The sequence below is a fragment of the Phlebotomus papatasi genome, chromosome 1 (assembly GCF_024763615.1).
Source record: "Phlebotomus papatasi isolate M1 chromosome 1, Ppap_2.1, whole genome shotgun sequence".
Taxonomy (NCBI): domain Eukaryota; kingdom Metazoa; phylum Arthropoda; class Insecta; order Diptera; family Psychodidae; genus Phlebotomus; species Phlebotomus papatasi.
This window is the reverse complement of record NC_077222.1, coordinates 26,475,341-26,499,491: the sequence shown is the minus strand read 5'-3', so window position 1 is coordinate 26,499,491 and position 24,151 is coordinate 26,475,341. Positions and strand designations below refer to the sequence as shown.

At 31.9% G+C, this 24,151-nt stretch overlaps 1 protein-coding gene across 6 annotated transcripts; it reads left to right on the top strand.

Moving 5' to 3' along the window:
- The first annotated feature begins 7,062 nt into the window (after positions 1-7,062).
- LOC129798343 (probable serine/threonine-protein kinase DDB_G0282963) lies at positions 7,063-23,349 on the top strand. Of its 6 annotated transcripts, none has more exons than XM_055841453.1 (6): positions 7,063-7,417; positions 7,910-8,000; positions 13,942-14,088; positions 17,926-18,441; positions 18,670-18,816; positions 22,823-23,349. In XM_055841453.1, the coding sequence occupies exons 2-6, from the start codon at positions 7,956-7,958 to the stop codon at positions 23,186-23,188; spliced, it is 1,221 nt and encodes a 406-aa protein (XP_055697428.1). In that variant the 5' UTR covers positions 7,063-7,417; positions 7,910-7,955; the 3' UTR covers positions 23,189-23,349. The 6 variants fall into 6 exon arrangements, with proteins under 6 accessions (XP_055697428.1, XP_055697427.1, XP_055697429.1 ...); XM_055841452.1 differs by having other exon boundaries at positions 7,158-7,372; XM_055841454.1 differs by having other exon boundaries at positions 7,164-7,372; positions 7,947-8,000.
- Positions 23,350-24,151: the final 802 nt, after the last annotated feature.

Here is a 24,151-nt window from a genome sequence, read left to right as displayed (position 1 = left end):
CAAGTCGGTCAATTGTCATCAACGTCTTTCCCACACATCAACCTTTTGGTTTTTGTTTTCTTCAACCAGAAACATTTCCTCAATCAAAAGACACTTTGCAATATACCCTTCATGGAGGTGGTTTGGAGATTCACAAACTTATATTCTATATAACCTTTCTATTGACACTTTTGAAACAATATTAAATAAATTATGAAGCAGAAAATTGAAATCTTTTCTCCGCAGCATCAAGTCAGAGTGGATTTCGCAAAAGTTTGTGCATCATTTTATAAACTTATATGGCCAACAAAAATTTGTTGGGAAGTTTGACAAGAGGGATTTTTCTTATTCATTTTTAAAATATATATTGAGAAATTCATTGTAGAATCTTGTATGGAATCTTATATGGCATGAAAATTCTCTATAATTAACAAGAAAAGTTTTGTGAAAAGAAGTCTTGCCTAGAAATATACTATTCAGAACTGTTACCTCACTCAAGAGAACTTCAAGGGGAAAATAAATCGAGAAACTACAACATCAATTTACGTGAATGAAGTGAATAACGTGAATATTTAGCAAAATCTTCAAATATTGAGAATATTCAGTAAAGTCTATGAATATTGTGAATATTCAGCAAAGTCTATGAATATTGTGAATATTTAGCAAAGGAAGCGAACTCTGTCAATATTCAGTTATGTCTTTGAATATTTTGAGTATTTAGCAAATTCTGTGAATATTATAAATAAATATTCAGCAAAATGTATGAATATTATGAATATTCAGTAAAGTACATATATGAGTACCAAAGTCTTGTGAACATTGTGGATAATCAGCTTCAGCTAAGTTTTTGAATATTTAAAAAAGTTAGTTTCTATTGGAATATTCAACAAGGCTAGTGAACATTGTGAATATTCAGAATCTGTGAATATTATGAATATTTTGCAAAGTTGTGAATATATTCAGCAATGCTAGCAAACTCTGTGAAGATTCAACAAAACCGCGAATTCTGTGAATATTTAGCAAAGGTTGTGAACTTTTTGAATATTCAGCAAAGTTGCGAATATTCAGCAAAGGCTACGAACTCTGGATATTCAGCAAAAGCTGCGAATTCTGAGAATATTCAGCAAAGTTCTGAATATTGTGAGTAATTCAGCAAAAACTGCGAATTCTGTGAATATTCAACAAAGGCTGAGAACTCTGTGGATATTTCTCAAAGGCTAAAAACTCTGTGGATATTCAGCAAAGAGTGCGAACTCTTGTGGATATTCAGCAAAGGCTACGAATTCTGTGAATATTCAGCAAAGTCTTTGAATATTTCGGGTATTCAGCAAAGCCTGTGGATACTGTTAATATTCAGCTTTATGAATTCAACAGTCAGTAAATTTCGTGAATATTCAGCAAAACCTATGAATATATTACGAATACTTATAAACTTCAGATCTTGCGAATATTGGGTAAAATATCGAACTACTTTCTTCTCTAAAATATTAAAAAATGACTATTGCATTCCTTGTGTCAATGTAATGTACTTAGTTGTTTGCCCCTTGGAAAACTCTTTTTGCTCGCAAAATTTACTCAACAAGCATTATTCTTCCATATAATGGCGTATTTTTAATAAAAAAAGTGTATTCGTTTTTTTCCTTATACTCAAATACGGTGACAATGTCATGAAAGACATTCTGTATTCATAGCATATTGTAAAAAGTACAATATGTGACTGTCAACCACGCACTCAAGGGTTAAAGAGGCACAACACATTTTCAGAACAAGACAAATCGGATGTAGTTCCCCGAAGACCTATAACTTTCCGATCCACCCAGATAATTTCATAACAATATATATTATTTGTCCAATAATTTATTTTTTGACTTCTCTCTCTCACTTTTTCGAATAATTTATTTCCCCAAAGCTTCCAATAAAAATGTCTTTTAGCACTACAATTAATTCTCAATTTTAGTATCTTTTTCTTCTCGAAAATCGCAGTTCTTCAACCCATTACAATGGATTTATTGGGTAATTAAGTGACCAATATTTACAAAAACTGAGTGAATCTCAGAGGAAATAAGTATAAGAAAATCAATACTTAATTAGAGTGATAGTGTTTTGTTTACTAAGCTGCAAACATTTTTCCAGGGGGATGATATGGATACATAAAGTTTCATTTCAAGGATCTTCCTTATGGTTTTCTTACACCAACTCAGCGATTTTCTTATTCAATTATGTAGCACTATTTATTTTTGCCTTCTTTTGTCAGAGACAAGAGCCCTTAGGATTGATAAGATCGTGGCTATTAGAGCAATCCATCTTATTAGATTAGAGGATTATACTCGACCTCTGTCTTTTTTGGATATGGGAGAAAAAGAGACTAATTATAACTATGCAGAAATCCTGAAGAAGAGGAGGTTTAATTACAAAAGCAGCTGGGCATTTCTATTAAAAACAGTTGTTAGCGAATATGATGAGCTCAGGGGACTCAGGTAAGCTGAGCATTAACATCTGAATGCTCTGAATGGCTCTGAATAATAAACTGAATTCCTGCCCAATTGTTACGAATTCGCTTCCTTCTGGTACTGACTATTCTTATATATCGATATTAATAAATAAAGCTAATGCGAGGAAATAGAAATTTTAAAAATATGTGGATATTAATCTCCGCGACTAGCAGCAGAAATCGAGTAATTTTAATCCGATTCACTTGATAATTTCAGGGTAGCTGCTTAGATAGATTCTCTATAGAACTACACACGACTATGAAGATTAATAAGCAATTATATTTTATAAAGAAATATATTGATTTTAAATCCGGAAACCGTATTTTTTTCTTAAGTTTCTGCGAAAATTGAAAAATTTATATTTTTCAATAATCGTGTGTATTTCTCTATAACCTAAATAATCTATCTAAGCAGCTACTCAAAAAATTTTAAGTGAACTGGATAAAAATTAGTCGAGTTCTGATGCTAACCGTGAAGAGACGAAAAAAAATACCCTCAGTCTTTGCAATGTTGTGTCTCTTTTTCTCAAAATCGAAATAAAAATAAATTTTATATTTCTTAAGTCGGGTTTCGGTCAAAATCTAGAAAGTCAAAATTTCAAAAGAGCAAAAATACCGAAAATCAAAATCCCGAAAACTAAAATCCTGAATTATTTAAAGTATACCTACTTCACCGATTGCACCCGATGGAGGCAAAGGTAAATTTTCTGTGTTTTGAAAAATTATTTACATGTTAATCTTTGTGATTTCGTCCCTTTAAGGATTTTGCCCATTCGAGATTTTCGCTTTTCGGAATTTTGGCTTTCGGGTTTTTCCTTTTCGAAATTTTTGACTCATCAGAGATTTCGGATTTTCAGAATTTTGGCCTTCGGGATTTCGATCCATTTGGGATTTTGTCTCTTCAGGTTTTTGGCTTTCTGAATTTTGGCATTCAAGATTATGGTTTTTGAGATTTTTGCTATTAAAACCCCTGAAAATTTGATATTGATCAATTCATCAGCAGTTACGAAAAATTCACGAAAAATACTATTGATTATCGGCATTCTGGTCGATATAACTCCTTAAGATCAGAACAATGTGGTCAGTATTTTCTCAAACTTCACCAGGAAAATATTATATTTGGTAAGTGGACAACTGTGGACGAATGTAGAACTTTACATAGAGAATATTTAAAAATTATTAACAATCTTGATATCTCGGGAATTTAAAATGATTTGTGATGAATTTTGAGTTATTTATTAAAGCAAAACAAATATTATTTCAATTTTTTATTGATTAAAAATATTTATTTCCTGATTTTCTGTATATTTTCAAATCAAATTGGGCGTCTGTTTTTTTAAGTTCCTTTTATTATTTGCTTACGCCTTTCCATCAGCAATTAAAAGTTATTAATTAATTACGTCAATTACCATATACAGTGGCGGCCAAAATAATAGAATCACTTTGCAAAACTTATATTTTTTTACCTTTTGTCTTTTTTCCCAATTTTTTTTTATATAATTCTGAAGCAGAAATCTTAAAATTATCAAAATAGTAGAATAAGGGTTGTTTTAGCCGCTAGAGGTCTCTATTTTGCACAGAATACGTCAATAGTGAAACTCAGTTCGGCCAAAAGAATTAGAAAACTGTCATTAATGGTTTCTAAATACGGCTTTATTTAAACTTATTCAATTTATAACATTTCTATATGCTAAAGGTAAAATAGTGGCCTTTGCGGATCTCATTCTATTATTTTGGCCGCCACTGTATATTACATAATAAAATATATTATATAATTAAAAATTACTTTGTACCTTTCGTTATTTTTATTTAATAAATATCACTAAGATCCCACTGAAGAAGTTTTATTGTTCTATTGACAGTCCTTGTCCTTTACAAAAACTGAAATGTTCAATTAAGAAAATATCGATTTAAATAATTGTCTTTTATGAGCATAATGTCGTTCAACAGCTGTTATTTTTTTAACTTCTTATAGGATCTGAATCAAATGCAGTCGTGTAAATGAAGTCTGTTGGCCTGAACAGTGTATTCATAAATTTTGAATGGGGGTTCATTACCTACTGTAGTGCCTGACCTATTTTCCACTAGTCACACTCTCGCTCCATTTCCTTGCTTTCCTGGCCAATAAACTGTCAATAACAAATTACGAGTGAGAAAGACAAATAATGTAAATTGCTCTGAGTCACATTTTACCATTCGCGGAAGGAAAAAAGTCCATCAATTCCCATCGCGTTGTCTTATGACAACATCATAGCGGTTGTGGACAATTGGGAGACAATTGCAAAATTGCGTGGAGTTCAAGGATTATCCATATTTGTAAGTTGAAGTGATGGTGAAGAAAAAAGGTGCGACTAAGTGAAAAAGACTTCGTGGAATGCTCTATACTAAAATCAAAAGTTCATTTTGCAACACATTGTGATACTATTATTTTTTTTAAGACCGGAAAGCCTTTAGATGTCAAATTTTGTCTCTCTACCATAGAATAGTCCTTAAATATTTTTAGGTTACTCTTATAAAGATTGAAGCTTCGATTTTGGAGCTCGACACATGAATTTCAAGCACATGAGGAAATAAGTGAAGATTTTTTGAAACCTATTTGGGTAATAGTCATATAAATAATAAAAAATATTTTAAAACAAATAAAAAATAAAATGTCACTTATGTGGAAATTAGAATATGTAGCACCTCGAGTAATAAATTGTACCACAATCACCACAATGTAATTTTATTTTATTTTTACATTCATTCAGAAACATAGGAAAAATTTAGTCATTATAAAGCATGGGACCGTGCAAAGCATATGCACTTTCCCCTATACAATATTGTTTCAAATAACAAATTCTTTTCAAGTTTTCAATATGTGTGCCTAAATTTTTGACTTTACTTGACGTGGATCACGAGAATTAAAAAACAGCATATTTTCTCGAAATTATTCTTTTTTTAACATAAAAAAATTAACTCAATTTCTTAGAAATTTAAAAATACCAAAAATACACATAGGGGAAAAAGCCCATGCTTTCCACGGTCCCAAGCTTCATATTGATTAAATTTTTCCTATGTTTCTGAATAAATGTAACTCCGCAATGTGTTTTAAAAACAGGGCACTTCCCCAATTTTTAAAATAAGGATGCGATTAGTCATATTTATTGAAAAACATAAGAAAAATTTAGTCATTATAAAGCTTGGAACCATTGAAAGCATGAGCAATGAGCACTTTCCCATAACATCTTAAAGTATATTTTATGAGATTTTCATTAAAGAAATTTTAAAAAAGATGTCGTTGGGGCTGGATTTTCGGAAAACTTTTTGAAAAAAGAACTTTACTTTGAGGTAGGGTTACAATTTATCAGGAGTCAGAAAACCAAATACTTTGTGGTAGAAGATATATGAAAGTAAATTCACATTATTCAAAGAAATGAACATTCGAAGGGAGAGTACTTTCCGCTACAGTGAGAACAGTTCATAAAGATTACAATTAATTAACAAAAGATGCATAACAATTTTACACTATATACACCAGTCTTCAAAATCTTACTCAATTTCAAATGAGGTAGAATTCTCTAAGATTGGCAGCATTTTTCTCCGCTTGGGGGCACTGTTTTCTCCCGCAAATGGCGCTGGTAACTGTTCCCAACTTCATTTGCAGCTATGAGTGGAAAGGTTTGATCAAAATAAACTAAAATTCACGAAACATTTTCAAAGATCTCTTTTATAATGGCATATTGGCAGTATTTTTACCCAAATACCATCCATTTATTTCATGTAAATATTTATATTTTTGAAAATTAAATTGGAAAATTGATCAGTAAAAATTCTAATTAGTCAGTAATAGTTCCGAAACACCTTTTAGATCGGGAAAATGTTATGCAATCGAAATTAACGTACCTTTCATTCTCATATTTCTCATTCTTTCGTACTCCAAATTCGATTGAGCTAAATTGAATTTTTTGTGATGTTTAAAAGAAGAAGAAGAGTGGGAAAGAATGAGCTAGACATATGCAAAGCATGTGAGAAAGAAAAGGGTTTGAATTTCGACTTCATGATATTTTCCTGAGCGAAAAGGTGTGCCGTGCCGGAGGTATAAAAAAATAAATTTTGCTCAATGCAGAGAGTAAGAAATGATCGAAAATCACTTAAAATAAAATTGAATATTCCAAATTGTTTATAAAAAGTTGTTGCAATATTTTATAGAAATTTTGAACCTTTTTTTCAAATATATTTTCTTTACAGAAAATATCAGTAATCTAACACTTCATATTTTTTTGGTTTAAATTGTTGAGTTTTGAAGAAGAGTGGTTGGCATGAAAATAAGTCCTCTGAGTCAATTTATAAGGGGGGGGGGGTCATTAATGTTTCATGCTGGTATCTCATACCGTTTGACTTCTACTTCAAGTACAAAAGGCTTTAAATAGATGGATTATGCATATCGCTCTGTTTACTTCTTCGAGCATCCAAATATGGTATAATTCTGTAATTAAATTCAATAGCAATTTGCGAGAGCTCTTCTGGACACTCCTATAAGCGCCTTGCGATTCACCGTGCCCGGAATTGCCATTCTTATTGCCTGCCTCCAAAATACACGCGAATGTGGAGATTGTAACTATAGTGAATACATTGCTAACATAATGTACATAATAAATAGTGGAGACTTGTGCGACATGGACAACAACAAGCACTATATTGGATGAAACTCTGACTCCGGCACTTCAGTTGGTTGTTGCCTTCCTTGGCGTGTGTTTCGTCTTGTTTTGTCGCACTCAATTTTCTCCCAACAAAACAATTTTTCTAACATTATTGTAATACACATATCTTTTTTTATTAGTGGGTGTGTGCACGTTAGCGCCAGTTTCATTAATAATTGAAAGTTTAGTGCCGCAAGAGAGACAGAGAGAAAATTGTTTGGTACATTGTTGTTGCTGTAGCAACATAAATAGCGACATATATATAGTAAATTTCATACAAACATAGTCAAATTTCCAATGTTTTCCTTACAAATCAATGTTTTTGCCCTGCACCATTCCTTTTGCCCTCTCACGTGTAGATTTTATCCAAACATTCATGTGAATTTCCCAGAGGAATTTTCCCCTGGTTGGATTTCTGTTTAGTTAAACCTTTGAAAGATTCAGAGAAAACATCATTTAAAATTAATGCCATAGCCATAGATCATTGTACTTTTCCAAAGAATTCCTAATAGTGTTTGATTTCAAAATCAACGGACAATTTATTATTTATATTGAGATAGTAAAAAAAAAGTAAGAAAAATCGGTCAATGAATCGAAGCATTGCAAAAAGCCGGGGAAAACTTTTGTTACTCACCGCCAACAATTGTATGTTGATTCAGGAAACATTCCCAGAAAGTTTATAGCTCTAACCACCTATAGTCAAGAACAATTCTAGAACCAACACCCAAAATTTTCTCTCCATCTCTCTCTCACGCAGAATACAACAGAAATTTAGTATTTTTTGGTATTGAAAGAGTCTGGAAATGGCAAGTCAAGGCAATAACACCTCAAGGCTCACACAAATGCAGGTGGGATATTCATGACTTTCTCATTCTCAAACTTTTGCTAAAAAGTCAAAAGAATTTTGGCAAAGTATTAGTTAAATTTTAGTAATGATGTGGAGGAACTTTTAGGCCAGATATAAATTATTATCTCACTGTGATCACTGCAAAAAATGTGTATTTTTAATAAGACATTGCGTGGGACTATTTCGCCCAGACTTGGATTTTTATCTGTTCTTTTCGCATATGGTGGGCTTTTTGATAATCTCACCATCGAATTTTAGTGCTAATTCAGTTCTCATTAAATCAATCAGACACTTGGGTGGTTCACGGGTTCAGTAATCTCGCGGAAAAGGCAAAAAACTATTCGAGTGATACTTTAAATGAGAAGGAGATAATTCGCGGTTGTCTTAAAAGTAATGCCACGATTTTGAGGGTCTTCGAACAGCATTTTTTTAAGCTACGGTCGAGGTACCACTTATGGCCACTTTAGTACCACTTGTGACCATTCTAAAAAACATTACAAATGCAACACCATAATGCAAAGCAAGAGCATTCTAAGTGTTACTTTTACGTTTCAAGTTATCAAGTATATTCATTTGATAGGGAGACAGGGGCTAAATTGGTCAGAAAAGGAATAAGGTTGAGGTTTTCTTAATATTTATTCTGAGGGGAACTTAAGTATTTCAACTACAAAATAGTCCAAAATTGCCCCAGATTATTATTATTATAACCCTTCTAATGAAAGTGTATTGAAGAAAACTTTAACTTGTAATCATGAGAGGTTAGACTCCAAATTTCCATAAATAACAGAAGCTTATTTTCAGAGGGTGTGTTGTGTATCCGTAAATCTACCATCTAATCGGCTATTTATAAAGTTTCATAAATTTACCAAAGGGAAAAACTAACAAAGTGAAGAAGTTATGCTTAGCCTAATGTCCTGGACACACTTACGACTAAAGTCCAGAGACGACTAAGCTCGTTCATAGCCAAGTCAGTTCCTGACACACTACAAACGAGGCTTAACATTTTCTGGCACTCACAAAACATAACTTTCGTGGGTTTTTAAGCAGATATTTCTACTGAAATACACTAGTAGTCCTTTGAAAATGAAAATACTTTTAAATTTATTTCACAGTTCACGTATAACAACAAGAATTATTCACTAGAATAGCTAAAATTGGCTTAAGTCGCGAGTTAGCTTCCACCTCACAAATAATTGTAATTAACAATAATTATTGAACGTGTACTGAGACATGATATTACAAATAGTTTCATTTTCAGAGGAGTATTAGTGCATTTCAGTAGAAATATCTGCATAAAAACCCAGGAAAGTTATGTTTTGTGGTGCTAAGCCTCATTTGTAGTGTGTCAGGAACTGACTTGGCTATGAACGAGCTTAGTCGTCTCTGGACTTTAGTCGTAAGTGTGTCCAGGGCATAACTTTCAAAGAACTCTTGAAACTATGAGTGGAACCTTGGCGTTCTTTGTTTCATTTAAAAACAAAAAATTCTGATGATAGCGAATCATTTACAACCGAATACGTAATTTAGCACCATAAAAAGATTCCTTATTGTCCATAAAAAGAATCTTTGTGTTAAATAACCTCACTATTCGATTACTATTCTAGGGTAAGTGTGCCAAATTTCGGCCAGCTTGCAATTTCGGCCGCCTTTTTTGTTCCTCACATTTCCATAAACTTTTAGATTTTAGGTACTCTAGAGATTAATGGAAAAGAATAACAAAAAATGTACCTTCGACAAACGAGATGACGTGAAAAAGATATTGGAAGAATTCCCGAAGGGCAAGGAACTATGAGAATGAAGGTGGCCGAAATAGGGCACCAAAGCTATATCTATATTTTTATTCATTTTAAAATGTATTAAGAATGATTTTAGAGTAAATAAAGACGATAAACTCTTTACAAGGTTCCAAGCAACACTCTTACAAAAGAAAGAATAAAAAAAATCAATTTGTAATATAAAATAAAATATTACATTTCAAACTTGAGACTTTGACGCTTGCAAGCAACTATGCCGAAATTTAGCACACTTACCCTAAATCCAAAATTCTCCTTAGGACCTTTATAATTATATGAATCGATTATGGATCCTTAAAACGTTATGATTCGACATATAAGACTGCAATTTTTCGTCTTCAATAATTCACGATTAATCTAGTTTTAAATATTTCTATAAGAACGGAGAAGAAGACAGTGATGGACATTGATCGACTCTGTAATACGGGATTCAGACCTAATTCTTAGCCATATGGCTTAACTTCTAATTTTTTATCAATCACGATTTTTTGGAAAAAGTTAACTTATGATTGGATTATTAAAGATGATTGACCTATATTAGGCTCTCAAAAAGTTATAAAATTGATCGCTATTTAGAATTTTGAGATCTCCGAGAACTAGGCTAAACCTCTAGTCTGAAAACCGCTTAACATTTATTCCATTTTATTTAAAAAGCTGCTTGAGCTCAAGACAAGCTTCTGAATTTTGTTGAAATCTTTTAAAATCGAAAGTTGGTGTTTTTTTTTTAGGGAATTAACTGCGCAAGTCATTAATAAATGATCGATGTGGTTATGAAGCAAAATAACGAAATTGATCAGTAAAAACCTAAAAACTTATTTAGCAAAAATATCCGTCTTTTTTTTGTTCTGAATGAATAACCATCCCTGACGCACCCACCCGGAAGGAGTTTATCTTCCTGATTCTCAAGATAAAAACTTATAGGGGAAAGTGCCCATGCTTGATACTATTGAAAGCTTCATAATGACTAAATTTTCTATGTTTCATAATATATATGTGACTCATCGCAACCATATTTTAAAAACTATGGGATAGTGGCCAGTTTTTAAAATATATTGCGGAGTCACGTTTATTGAGAAACATAGGAATAATTTAGTCATTACAATGCTTCCAATGGTATCAAGCATGGGCACTTTCCCCTACTCCCTTTTTTAACGTTTCATGCTCGGTATATTTCGTCTTTCAATCTTTCTTTTGTGGTACGTTTTGTCTTCTGTACTCGAATATCAAATGATAGGGCGATAGTAATATAATTCCGCCGAACCTAAAAAAAATTTGAAAGCCTGGAATTATCCCTAACTGTTATACCTAACTTTTAGGACGAATTCAGATCCTACCTTTTAAATAAGATTTTACCGATTTGTATCTCACCGACATGGCCTAACATAATGCCTATACCTGAATGTTAATTAAAGCCTTAATTCTGAGGCCCTTTACCCGGTGCCAAACTTAAACCTTAGACAAAATATCTATGTCTTTATTTTTTCTAAATTTTAAAATATACTTCAGAAAACGATTTGAAATGTTTAACAAACTTTTCTTTAACAAGCGAGATATTACTCGTGTCAATATACAAATAAACAATAGTTGGAAAAGATGCAGTATCTCTAAATACAATTAAGTCTTAGGAAATCTTGGTCTGGTTTTACTGATCTTCCTATTTGAGATTCAATTGTTTATTCCGACTTAAAGCAACATTTTTTCATAATTTTGAAACTTTGTGACTACACTGAACATTTGGAAATTAAACTTTGATTAATTTGATGTTTATTAAATCCGTGCCGACCAAAATTCCAAAAGCCGAAAACCCGAAACCCAAAATCCCGAAGAGACAAGATCCCAAATGAATCGATATCCCGAATGGGTTTAAATCTCGAAAAGCAAAAATCTCGAAAGCCTAAATCTCGAATGGTTAAAATCCTGAAAGGAACGAAATTATACGAAGGATGATGCGTAGAACAATTTTTCAAAACACAAAAAATTTCACTTTGCTTTCAGCAAACGCATATGCAATAGTGCCCAGCAGCTATACTTTTGGGAATTCGGGAATTTGGCTTTTCCAGATTTTGACTTTTCGGTTTTTGGATTTTCTGGTTTTTAATCCATTCGCGATTTTGTCAAATCAAGAATTTTGCCTTTGGGACTTTAACCTTTTTGGAATTTTAGCGTTCATGATTTTGGCTATCGGGATTTTGACTTTCGGAATCTTGACCGGACCCTTTTTAAATATAGCTTTCGTTCTTAATTCTATAAATAAGGATTCAAAGTCAAAAGCCCAAATTACCGATAGGTCACTGATACGCTAATACTGAAAATGTTCTTTCCACGAGAGGGCACTGTTTTTTTTCCCACAAGTGGCGCTGACAACTGTTACCAATCTTTAATATGTAGGCAATCATCAAAAACCCTTATAGTTTTTTACAGATGAAGATATTTTATTAAAATTGTGCCATTGTCAATTTTTTAAAATAACTTTCTTAAATCAAAGTTTCAGAATTTCATAATTACTAATTTAATTCGAGTTTAGTTCACATTTTGTTTATGAAATAACGAAAACTGCCGCAAGATTTTTAATCTAACCGATCAAAAGAAACATTGTTGCGGTCAACAAAAATATATTTTGCAAGTCGTTTTGCACCAATCGCCTCCACTGTCGTGAAATGCGTGGTTCAGACAGCAAATCACATCACAGACAGTCAGTAAAAAACGTCTTAGGATATTAGTTCTAATAAAATCATTAAAATTATTCTACATGGCGAAAGAATTATTACCTGACTTGCTGTCACATGTGAAGCTTTCTATCATTATTTTGTCTCATTTTAATTCCGTAGAATAAATCATCAATCAATAAATTCTCTTGCATGTTGTACCAAGAACTATGACATAAAATCATTTTTCTATGCTCTATGTCCCTCAAATGCGACAGATAGAGAGCGTGAGATAGCCCATAGAGAATAATATTCAACAGAGAATTACTCCCTGCTTTTTAATGTTTCTAAAGCAGGGAATAGTGATTAAAATCGCGCAAAAAACAGTCAGAATAAATTATTATTAATTAAATTGCATAAAATAGAAACATTTAGCGATGTCTTTTTGCTTTTAGTTGACTCTATCTGAACGTTTTATCGGTTTATATTGGCGTGTGGATATAAAAAGAGTGAAAGATGAAATAGAAATGATCAAAATGAGCAGAAAAAAATTATTACAAGCGAAACGTGGGCAGCATTTAATCATTATATGACTCACTGGCAATCTCCAAAAAAGGTCTTGCGTCAATGACTCAGAGATGTCACGGAATGAAAATTCAAATTTCTCTGCCTCTTATAGTTTCTTGTTCACTTCTTTGCCTTTTTCAATGGTAAGAACACCAATTGGAGAGGACGCAAAAAAGCCCTGATTTTCTTGTTATTGCTGGCCATCCTTTTGGAATTTTCAGGCCAAGCCACGTGGTTCAGATCTCGATGGAAAGTTGCGTGAGAGGAGGAAAACACGACATTCCTGACGTCACGACAACACCTACACCAAATAGTATTAAACTTTAATTAGTGTGAGAAAATTCTCAATGAAAAACATCAATAAGCAGCTTTTCCATAGGCTGGTGATTGGAAATTTTACAGAAATTTAAGAATAATTTCAAAATGAATTTTCCGTTGAATATGATTTTTGGTCACATCTTGCTGAATGGTGCACCTCGGAACGTGAATTGCAATAACAAAATAGTTTTGCAAATGATCTCTGTGTGACCTTATGCATGACATTTGTAACAATTAATTTTCCATAAGTATTGTACCCCACGCACAGAAATAGAAATGTAAATGAAATATTGCATTAGGTATTTGGAGAATCAATAGGCTTAAATTCAGATCTCATGGATAAGGAACACTGAGCGGAAAAATACTTGTAAACACTCACCAAATAACCGTTAAACTCACTCGTCAAGTTAGTCAGAACGTGGAAAATCATATCAGTGGATAGACGAATTTACAGGATGTATTTGGATTATTTTGTAAATATTTTCATTCAAAAAAAAGTATTTACAGTTGAATTGCTTGAATTTCTGTGCGAAAATTACTTTTTATTTCATTCAAATCTTTGATTAACGAAAGATTGATTGAGAATGTATCTAAAAGAATTTCCAATTATATTTTCCAGATGCGTTTCCAACAGAGACAGCAGCAGGAGAGAATTCAGCGAAAATTGGAAATGAGCAGCGCACCGACAATAATCAATAATAACAATAGCATTAACAATAATGGCTCCAGTGGAATGGAATTGGACACAAGTTGCACACCCGGAAAGGTAAGGGGGTAGGCTCTTCAAAATTCCACCCAATTCCATAAAACCTCCCCCATCAAATTTATTAATGTGGATCAATGTCAATTCTGGTCAAACGACGTTCAATAGTTCAAGTTGACGGTTGATGGTTCTGTGTCAAGAGACAATGCCTAAAAATAGGAGCTATAGGAGAAAAAATGAGAGAAATCGTTATGGAATTTTTTCCGATATATTACCAGAGAAGAATAAACTGAGAAAGGGGGAATTCAATGGCACTCACGATTGATTTCTCGCACTCACTGAGACAATAAACATTTGTCGAATTTGAATTGGCAAAGAGCTTATGAATATCTCTCGAGAAGGCTCCCAAAAAAAAGAAGAACATTCTGAAGAAGTGATTTGGAATTTGCAGAGAATAGATACAACTGGAATTTCCATTAATTTTCAATTTCGTTTGCCAAATGGTCAAAAAATCTAAATGTTTGATCAGGCGCTCTTTCCCCATAATAATGTTATAGACACAGAATATTCTTATATTGAGATTTACTATTGATTCTTTGCTTTATCATTCAAGCACCATGTTTAATGAAGTATCCATCACTGAATCTTTCTAAAAGTTCTCTCTAATAAGTGTTTTGTGTATTTTTGAACTATGCAAATTACTCAAGTCTGCCTGGTTCAAAGTAAAATTCTGCAATAAACACTTATTGGTTCTAAAAACATCCATTGATCCTTATGAATAAGAATCACCGAATCTAAATAATTTTGCAAATAGTTATCGTTTCTTAGTGAATAGTGTATTTCTTAATAAAGTCATAAAAAAACATTATGACAACTATTGAAGTTTAGTACAAATCACTTGTACTAAACAACCGTTAAATCACCCTTTTATTTCTATATATTAACGTTTTGGTTTTGTTAATTGCCTATGTTCCGTTAAGCTTGATCAAAAAGTGATCCAACAGTCACGATATCGATATCACGATAAGGCTTAATTTTATTTAAAAATAGGTAAAAAATCTCAATTTCAAAGGTGCCCCATTTTCAAAGGTGCCCCACTTCCCTCTACTTTTACTCTTTTGTACTAAATTTTTGAAAAAAATCGCATTTATGTATGTGAAACGTACAAGTAGTATGGAATCTTATATTCATCACTAAACATTTTAAATAGTTTTCTTTTATTTATTAAAAACTTAGAGTGTGTTCATTTACGTTTAGAATATTTCTGTACTAAATAAAAAACCGCCAAACCCATAGAAAAATTCATATATTGGAAAACATTTGAATATAAAAACTCCTTGTAAGGTAAAATGCCCTAAAATTATCTGATACTTGAAAATTATCCTAAGACATAAAAGTCTTAATACAGATATATAGATGCGACCTCATTTTAGTACTAAGTAGAGATTTAGAACTAATTTACCAACATCACATAATATGATGGTACGTATCGTAAAGTCTAATGCTCAAGGCTTCTCAAATTTTTGTTACTTTGTTTTAGTACTTATTTTAGAACACTTATTCCTCTTTAACTTATTTTCCATAAGTGTTTTGTTTGGTATTAGTAATTCAAAATTATAGCATTTAATTTACGGTTCTATGAATAAATTTCAGAGTCACTCTATTCTTGATACCAAAGTTACCGGTTTCAGACATCTATTTTATTATCTTTTATATTTATTGTATTTAATTATTACGAAATTATACATTGTATTGTTTGTACTAAAAAAAACTGAGATGAAAGCTTTTCATTAGCTAATGATTTTTCTACAATTTGAAATAAGTCTGAAGAATTTGAAATAGCATATTCATAAAAACTTAAATTAGTTTAAAAAAATTAAAATTGTATTTAGACGATTTAGTACAGTTTCACATTAGTTCTGCATATAAAATTCAATCGTGTAGTTGCCGTTAGTTCATATTTTTTTATTAAGCATTTTGGCTTTAATTATGACTTTGAAACTAAAAATATTACACTTACATAGCTAGATAAATTTGAATTGGATCAAATTAAACAATTTAGTACACAATACATATTTAAAATTAAGAGCAAATATCCTCTTACAGTTTTAGCATTTAATTTATTCGCCAGAAAGTATTCCATATTGGGGATAGAGTATTTCTGTTGCATTTTGTATTTGGGCAAAATTGACTTGTTTTAGTAGAGCCATATTTTATTATTAGTACTAAAGTCAGGGCAAATTCACTATTATATTCTTACTTCACCATCATGATTGTTCCATATTCAGACGGACTTTAGCACTGGCGATAAAATACTTCTGATTTCCGTAAACTCAAGTAAAATTTGTTGAATTTAGTACATTCCATATAATTCCCCAGAGACCCATGACCATGACTACCTAAGAAACCTAGATTTAAGTCTCTGACAACTCAGAAAGGCTTATTGTTTCTATATTTTGTGAATTGTCGCATATAAATTTATTTGTTGTTTTTCGTTTTCGTTATGAAAAAGAAGATATTTTAAATTTAGTGCAATAGAATAGAAATAAAAGTTTGAGGTTACAACGCGTTCTTATGGAAGACTTTGAAAAATCCCAAATACTAAAGATAACAGCAAATTCTCGTCCGTATTATCTTGAATCGATTTGATTCAGTAATGTCCTTAGAGTTAGAAGAAAATTCGATTTAACATAATATTTTCATTTTCTGTTTTTGAAAACACCATAACCACCGTAACCACGGTTATATAATTTTTGGGCTTTATTTTCATGAAAGGAAATGCGTTGATTTAGTGCAAAATAAATTTATATTTTAGTACAAGGATGACTTTATATCCTTATCATATTAGGGTTAAAGGAACGTCTATTGACACTTTAAAAACTCGTGTCAGCACCTAATGACACCCTACTCCGTACCATTTGGGATATGAAATTTGAACATCTCTGTTTATAGTAAAATGTATATTACAGAGAAAAACGTTATATTACTTTTATTTTACTAGATATATTAAATAATTTTCAACATTTTGACAAAAGTGTCAATAGCGGTTCCCTGTCGAATAGACGTTCCTCCGATCCTATTATGATTATTCTACCCTCTGAAAAGGCTCAAACACTTAACCTCAGTTGATTTAGTACAGCCATACCTTAATTTTAGTACAATGATGAGTTATCAATTCAACTTACGATTTTACTGTTGTTTGGAAAATCTTAAACATACTAAAGATGGATTTCATTTCTAGTTTTGAATCTGAATGTATTTAATTTTAGTACAGTTATGTACTAATTGTTTGATCATTTTTAAATATAATATTTTTAAGTAATAGCTGTAAAAAGCTTTGTAACATTGATACAAACCCAAAAATAATTCTTATTCTCATATGATGAATAATGTGATTCTTATTTCCAATAAGAATTATCTAATTGCCAATTAGCGGTTAAAATCGTTCTCGCAAAGTTATAAATAGTTTTCTTAAGAAACGTAAAATGCTTTTAAATTTTAATTAAAAAATTGTTTATCGTGACAAACACGACTATTTGCAAAGTATCCGAGGAATTGTGTAATTAACATACTTTTTCAGTTGGTAATAAGCGAAATTTTGCAAAGACATTTGCAAGAAGTTTCAGAGGTGTTTGAAGAAATCAAGAATTGTTACTTTCACTTGACACAAATCACAGAAATTCACTGAAGCATGAGCTTTTTAAGTTAGCTAAAGTTGCAGCTAGCCATAAAGCGTTCATTGTTCAGTAAAAGTTCAATGTCAGTAATTTTCAGGTGCAAATGCCCTAAATGGGCCGCTGAATAGTTAAAAAGAGAGACACCTCCGCAGAAATCAAGTCGATAAATTGCCCGGAAATGAGCACGACAGTAAATTTTAATTGAATATTATCTGGTTTAAAGGTGAGACAGTTGTTTGAGGAGAGACGACAGAGAAGCATTGGGATTGATAAGAGCTACCCACTGCAGCCCATCCAGATGAAGCAGAGTCCCAAGGCGACCAGTAAGACGCCAACCAAGACGTTCACTACATCCCGTGGAGATGTGGACAATGGTGTGGATAGTTGGTCAATGAACGACAGCAATCGCAATGGGAACTACGGAGGCAAGTTGTCCAATGTGGGCAGATTGGCATCTCTGAGTCTCAACAATGGGAATGGAGTGACTCCTCCGAGGAATGGCGTTACTACGTCTAGTACGGTCAAATTGAAGCCTGTGATTGTGAAAAAAGCCGCCACGACGGCTGATGGGGGTGCTCCATCGAGAAATTTAACGAATTTATCCAAATTGACCAATAAAACGGAAAGTATCAATGGAACAAGATCACAGATCGACAATGGAAATAAATTGATGAATGAGAAACCATTGCCAAAAACTGAACCACAATCGACTGTTAAGAAGCCGCCATCGGTTAAAAAGGTGAGAATTGTTAGAATTAATGCCTCCAATAGATTTAAAATAATTAAAAGAAAATCTAATGACTGTTGTGCATTCAATTAAAATTTTCCCACAAATCCAATTTAAAATATTGCAAAATTAATGGTAAATTGCTCGCATTTCCAACATAAAACCATTCTATTTGCATTTCGTGGAAATTTAATTAAGAGTCCAGTATAATAAATTAATCGCTCTGTCATCGATTTGCAGAGTGGTCCACCTCCAGAAGATTTAACTGAATGCAAAATCTGTGGTCGCTACTTTGCTGAAGAACGCATCGAGAAACATATTGCAATTTGTGCCAAGATATCAAATAAGAAGCGGAAAATCTTTGATTCTACAAAACATCGAGTTCAGGTAAAGTTATTTTGTACTTTTGCAGAACTTGTTGCAATCTATCCAAATAATGATTCAGTATGGAATTTACCACGAACGACTGTTATTTACTGAGTCGAAACATCGAACTCAAAAAAGCCATTGAAATATTGTTTGCAGAAATGTCTTTGTCAAGAATTTTTCTCTTTTCTCTTTAGAACGAAAGAGAATCAATCAACAAGCACTATGTATGTATAATATGACAAAAAATACGCGAAATAGAAAATTGCGCGGCTTTAATTTTCTTGGCCAGATCAAAAGCTTAGGATTTTTTTAAAAGACTTCTTAAAGGCCAGGCAGAGAGCTTTTATTTTTTATGTAAAATTCATTTAGGGGGAAGTGGGGTAGCTTAGATATTGGGCTTTTCTCTTATTTTAAAATGGAATTGAGCCTTATCATAATGTAACTTAGCTTCGAAATTGGTTTGTGAAGCTTAATCATATCATGGAAAGATCCAATTACATTTTAAAATAGGAGAAAAAAGTCTAAAGCTACCCTAATTTAAAGGTGTCCAAATTCCCCCAATATTTAACAGGAGGAGAAATTTGCATTGTGTTTCAGTAGGTTTTCAATTTAATAAATAAAAAAAGATCATTATTTTTCAAATAAAAAAAATCTAAACGGTCGGTAAAACAAGGTGCATGACGTTTCCTATGCTTCCCATATGTTTCTAGCGAGCCGAAAAAACTTTTGAGTTTATTATATGTTTTTTTGTAACTGTAGAATGATTTAGCAAAAAATACAAATACAAAATAAAAGCCAATTTAATATTGAATAGGCAACCGAAAACCCCAAATTGGCAACCTACGTAGTTTTGGAGATATCTCGTGAAATGTTTACGAAAACAGGGAAAAATTTACACTAAAACCGGTCGCATTTTTCAGAGCTAATGTAATGTCACCCCCCTGGGTAAAACATTTGATTTGAGCTAGTACGAAAATTATCAATAATCCCTTTTTAAACTATTAGAATTCAAAAAATTATTACTTTCTTTTAAATGTAACTTACCAAATTTAGATAACAACTGAGCACACAAACTGAAGTCAAATATGATTATTTCTTTCTGATAAATGAAAATCACATTCAAAATTGAAAATGAAATTGAAATTTTAATTTTCATTTGATACAAAAAGACAATTATATTTAATTTTTCTTTGAAAGAGTCAGAGGTAAAATTTCAATCGATTGAATTTCATTAAACTGAAAAGGTGTGCCCACGCCAACAATTTTGAATTTACAATTAAAATTGAAAATGAAATTGAAATTTCAATTTTGATTTGAGACACAAAGAGACAATTATATCTTATTTCAGTTTGGAAGAATGAAAAGTGAAATTTCAATTAATTGAATTTCAAATTTCACTAGATTTAATTAAAAGGGGTACCAGCGTCATTAATCTAAAACTTTAAAAGCAATTAAATTTTCTAGTAAGTTTTGACAAAAGAAAAATAAATAAGTTTTGATTTTACATAACACTGTGCAACAGTGATTTTGTCCCTGGGTTCTCATGCTATTTTTTCTATTGCTAAGGTCAAATGATTTACGAAAATACTTATCATTTTGATTTCATTTTGTTTTTGCGCCTGGAATTGCGATTTTCGTTTGAACCTTAATTTCGAGGTTAAAAAACAATCTGAGTGAAAAGTTGTACATGGATGAAGAAAATGTAGCTAATAAAATTCTCTATCATACCCGCTAAACAGATTGTTAGGAACAGACCAAGTTTTCGAGATATTTTTGATTAAAATTGCTAAAAAGTTCAATTTTTCCATGTTTTCTGACATACAGTAGACTCTCTCAAATTTGGGCATTTGGGACCGAAATGTCACCCGAATTAGAGAGAAATTCGGGCGTCAAGATGTTTGAAATGCAACGGCTTTTTGTTTATTTACATACTTTTTGTCAAGTTTACATACCGATATTTAACTTAAATTCCACAAAAAACCCTTAATAATGCAAAAAAAACATCATAACTAAGAAAACCATTGAAATTTTGAACATATTTGCTTCATTTAACAAGAGTAACCAAACTTGAAAAATGACAACAAACTTTTTTTAAATGTAACTGCTGCCCGAATTAAAAAGTAGCCCGATGAGCCCGATTTTAAAAGAGCCGAATTAGCGAGAGTCTACTGTATATGAGACTACAGCGCCCCTGGTGTCATTTGTACGAACTCCATCTGTCCAAAGGATTTTCGGGCATCTAAAGGAGAACAAATGTTCCCATATTAAGAAATAAATCGGTTCAGCAGAATCGAAGATATAGGCACCCAAGTATCGAAAAACGGCAAAAACGGTTTTGCCTAGATTCCAGGCGCAAAAACAAAATGAAATCAAAATGATAAGTATTTTCGTAAAGTTCGTAAATCATTTGACCCTAGCAATAGAAAAGATAGCATGAGAACCCAGGGACAAAAAAGAGTTTAAAATTGTTGCACAGTGAATTGAATATGGTAATGGTGCACTTACACCTTTTTAATTTAGTAAAATTCTATCAATTTAAATTTTATCTCTTACTCTTTCAAACGAAAATCATATGCAGTTGTCTCTTTCTGACAAATAAAAATCGAAATTGATGGCTCCGAAACACCATTTAGATCACGAAAATTCCATTAAAATCAAAAATTTACATTTTTTCATTCTCAAATGTTTTACGTAAATATCAATCACATTCTTTCGCATTCATAAAATTCGTTTCAACGCAATTTAATTTGTAATGATGTTTAAAAAAAGAAGAATATGAACGAATGGGAATTTTGATTTCATGAAATTCTCATGATCTAAAGGTGTGACAGAAGCATGCTACATTTTTTTTAACCCTAAAGCTAAAACCGGCAAAACGTATCAAACTTTACAATAATAAGGCTAAAATGGAAATGACAAACTTCTTCAGATTTTATTTTATTTAAAGATGATTGCGAGAACCTTTTAAATTCAAATCTTTTAAGCTAAAAATTATTATATTACTAGAGTTTTTAACAATAAAATACTATTATAAATTTAACTCGTAATAGGAAATCATTAATTTTTACATTAAAATATTCAAGTTAAAACTTGAAACTTTCTTTGTTAGAATAGAGGGAATCATTTGTTGCTGTTTAAAGAAGCCTTCCAAACGAGATTTTAGTAACACTTTTCAAAATTTTCTTTCAAAAAATATTACTGATCAACACAAAATTAAATAACCAACAACAAGGCGGTTAAAAAATGAAAACATAATTCATAATAAATAGAAGTAAAGTGGCTATTGGAACTTAAGATATCTTATAGTTAAAATCTTAATATTCCAGAGATTGAGAAGTCTTAGCTAAAATTAAATAATTGGGAAGACAAACTCGTTATTAAAAAACTATACGTATTTTATATTAATTAAAAATTAAATTACTTGACAAAGTGATTAAGCAGATTAAACTTTGGCCTTGAATTATTCAAGAAGGTAATTTTTCCGATGATAGTGCCGAAAGAAGCAACGTTCAGCTGGACTACCTTCAAAACATATCCAAAACTGACCAAAACCGCCAGGGGTTTTGAGAAAAATTATAGAAACCTATCATTTTTAGCGAATTTGAAGAGAATAGGTAACATATGAGGAGAGAGAAGGAGGAAAATTGAAGAAAAAACGTTTATTTCAGCAAATATTATAGTTTTGGTCAAATTTGTATTAATTATACCCATTACTGATTAACTTTAAAATTGAAGAGAATTAGAGATATTTTTGACCTCAAGTTTAGCATTTTCCTTTCGGCATTTTAAGATTTTTTAGAAAATTAGATTTTAAATTCGATTGAACAATTCTAAGCTTAAATAATTAATTTTATTAATATTTATATTCAAATAAATAGGTTTCGTCTCTCTTTTACAACGTTTGAAAATAGAAAAAAAAATTAAAATAAGACTGCAATGACAGTAGGAAAATGAATATTTTAATTAAAATTAAGCAATGTTAATTAAAAATTTCATACTGATATTTGATATCTTGCATTTCCAGGGTACTGAAGCTGAGAAGTTTGTCCTGAAAAAGGGCCCTAGGGGTACTAGGGCAGCCGCTGCTGTGGCTCCAAAGGCACAGGCCAGCAGCAATGCGGCATCTGCTGGGAAGAAGAGCAACTGGAGGAGGAAGCATGAAGAGTTTATTGAGACAATTCGTGCGGCGAAACAAATGCAGGCTCACTTGGCCAAAGGAGGCAAATTGTCTGATCTGCCTCCGCCTCCGCGTTCTGAGAATCCTGACTACATCCAATGTCCCCACTGCAACAGGCGCTTCAATGAAGCCGCAGCCAATCGACACATCCCCAAATGTGCAACAATGCTTCACAATAAACCTAAGCCCCAACCGCCCAAGAAGCGATACTAAAACCCTGTTCATTGAACGTATATCCTCCTCCAGCGCCCTAACTCCCGTGCATTCCTAATCATTGTGTGTCTTTCTTGGTTTTTAATGCAAAATCTCTACAAGTGATACAAAATCTATGAAAAATTATAAAATATCTAATAAAGATTGTGTTTTTAATCTGGTTTTTGGTCAAATTAGTTATTCTGTTGTTGATTTAAAAATCCTTTTAATCCAAATCGGAGAGGCATTGTCATGTGCTTTTTAGCCAACGAACCAGAGAAATTTTTTAGCCGAGACACACAGAAGAAAATAAGCCTGGTTAACAACTATGTGGTAAAACTCTAATTTTTTGCATATTTCTTAGAATCAGGCAATTATTATTGACCAAAAAAGTTCTTAGGAGAAATTCAAAGAGAAAATGACACTACAGTAGACTCTCGCTAATTGGGTCTCTTTTATTCGGGCGAAAAAATTTCTTGACAATTTTCGCATTTGATTTTGAAGCAAATTTACTCTAATTCACTCATCTTGTTTTATCGTGATTCTTTATAATTGAGCGCTTTTTGTGGAATTTACAATTACTTTGATGCCCAAATCTCTCGATAATTTGGATGACATTTTGCCCCATATGCCAGATTGAGATAGAGTCTAATGTAATTTACGGTACACGGTGGACAAAACAAGTTTTCCTTGGAACAATTTTTTTTGGAATAAATTTGTACCTAGAGAAGATATTTGTTTGTTCCAAAAAGTTTTCTTTACAGTTTTGTTACGAAATATAGTTACAATTTTATTAGACTATTTTTTGATAATAATAATAATATATATTTATTCACAAAAATAGGGTCATCCCTTTTACACTTGTAAAAAAAAAAATTAAAAAAAAAGAAGAAAATGAGAAAAAATAAAAAAAGAAGAAGTTAACAAATTCAGGAGTTTTTGCAACTTTGTGAATTTTGGAACCGTTTTGATACAGTGGAATGT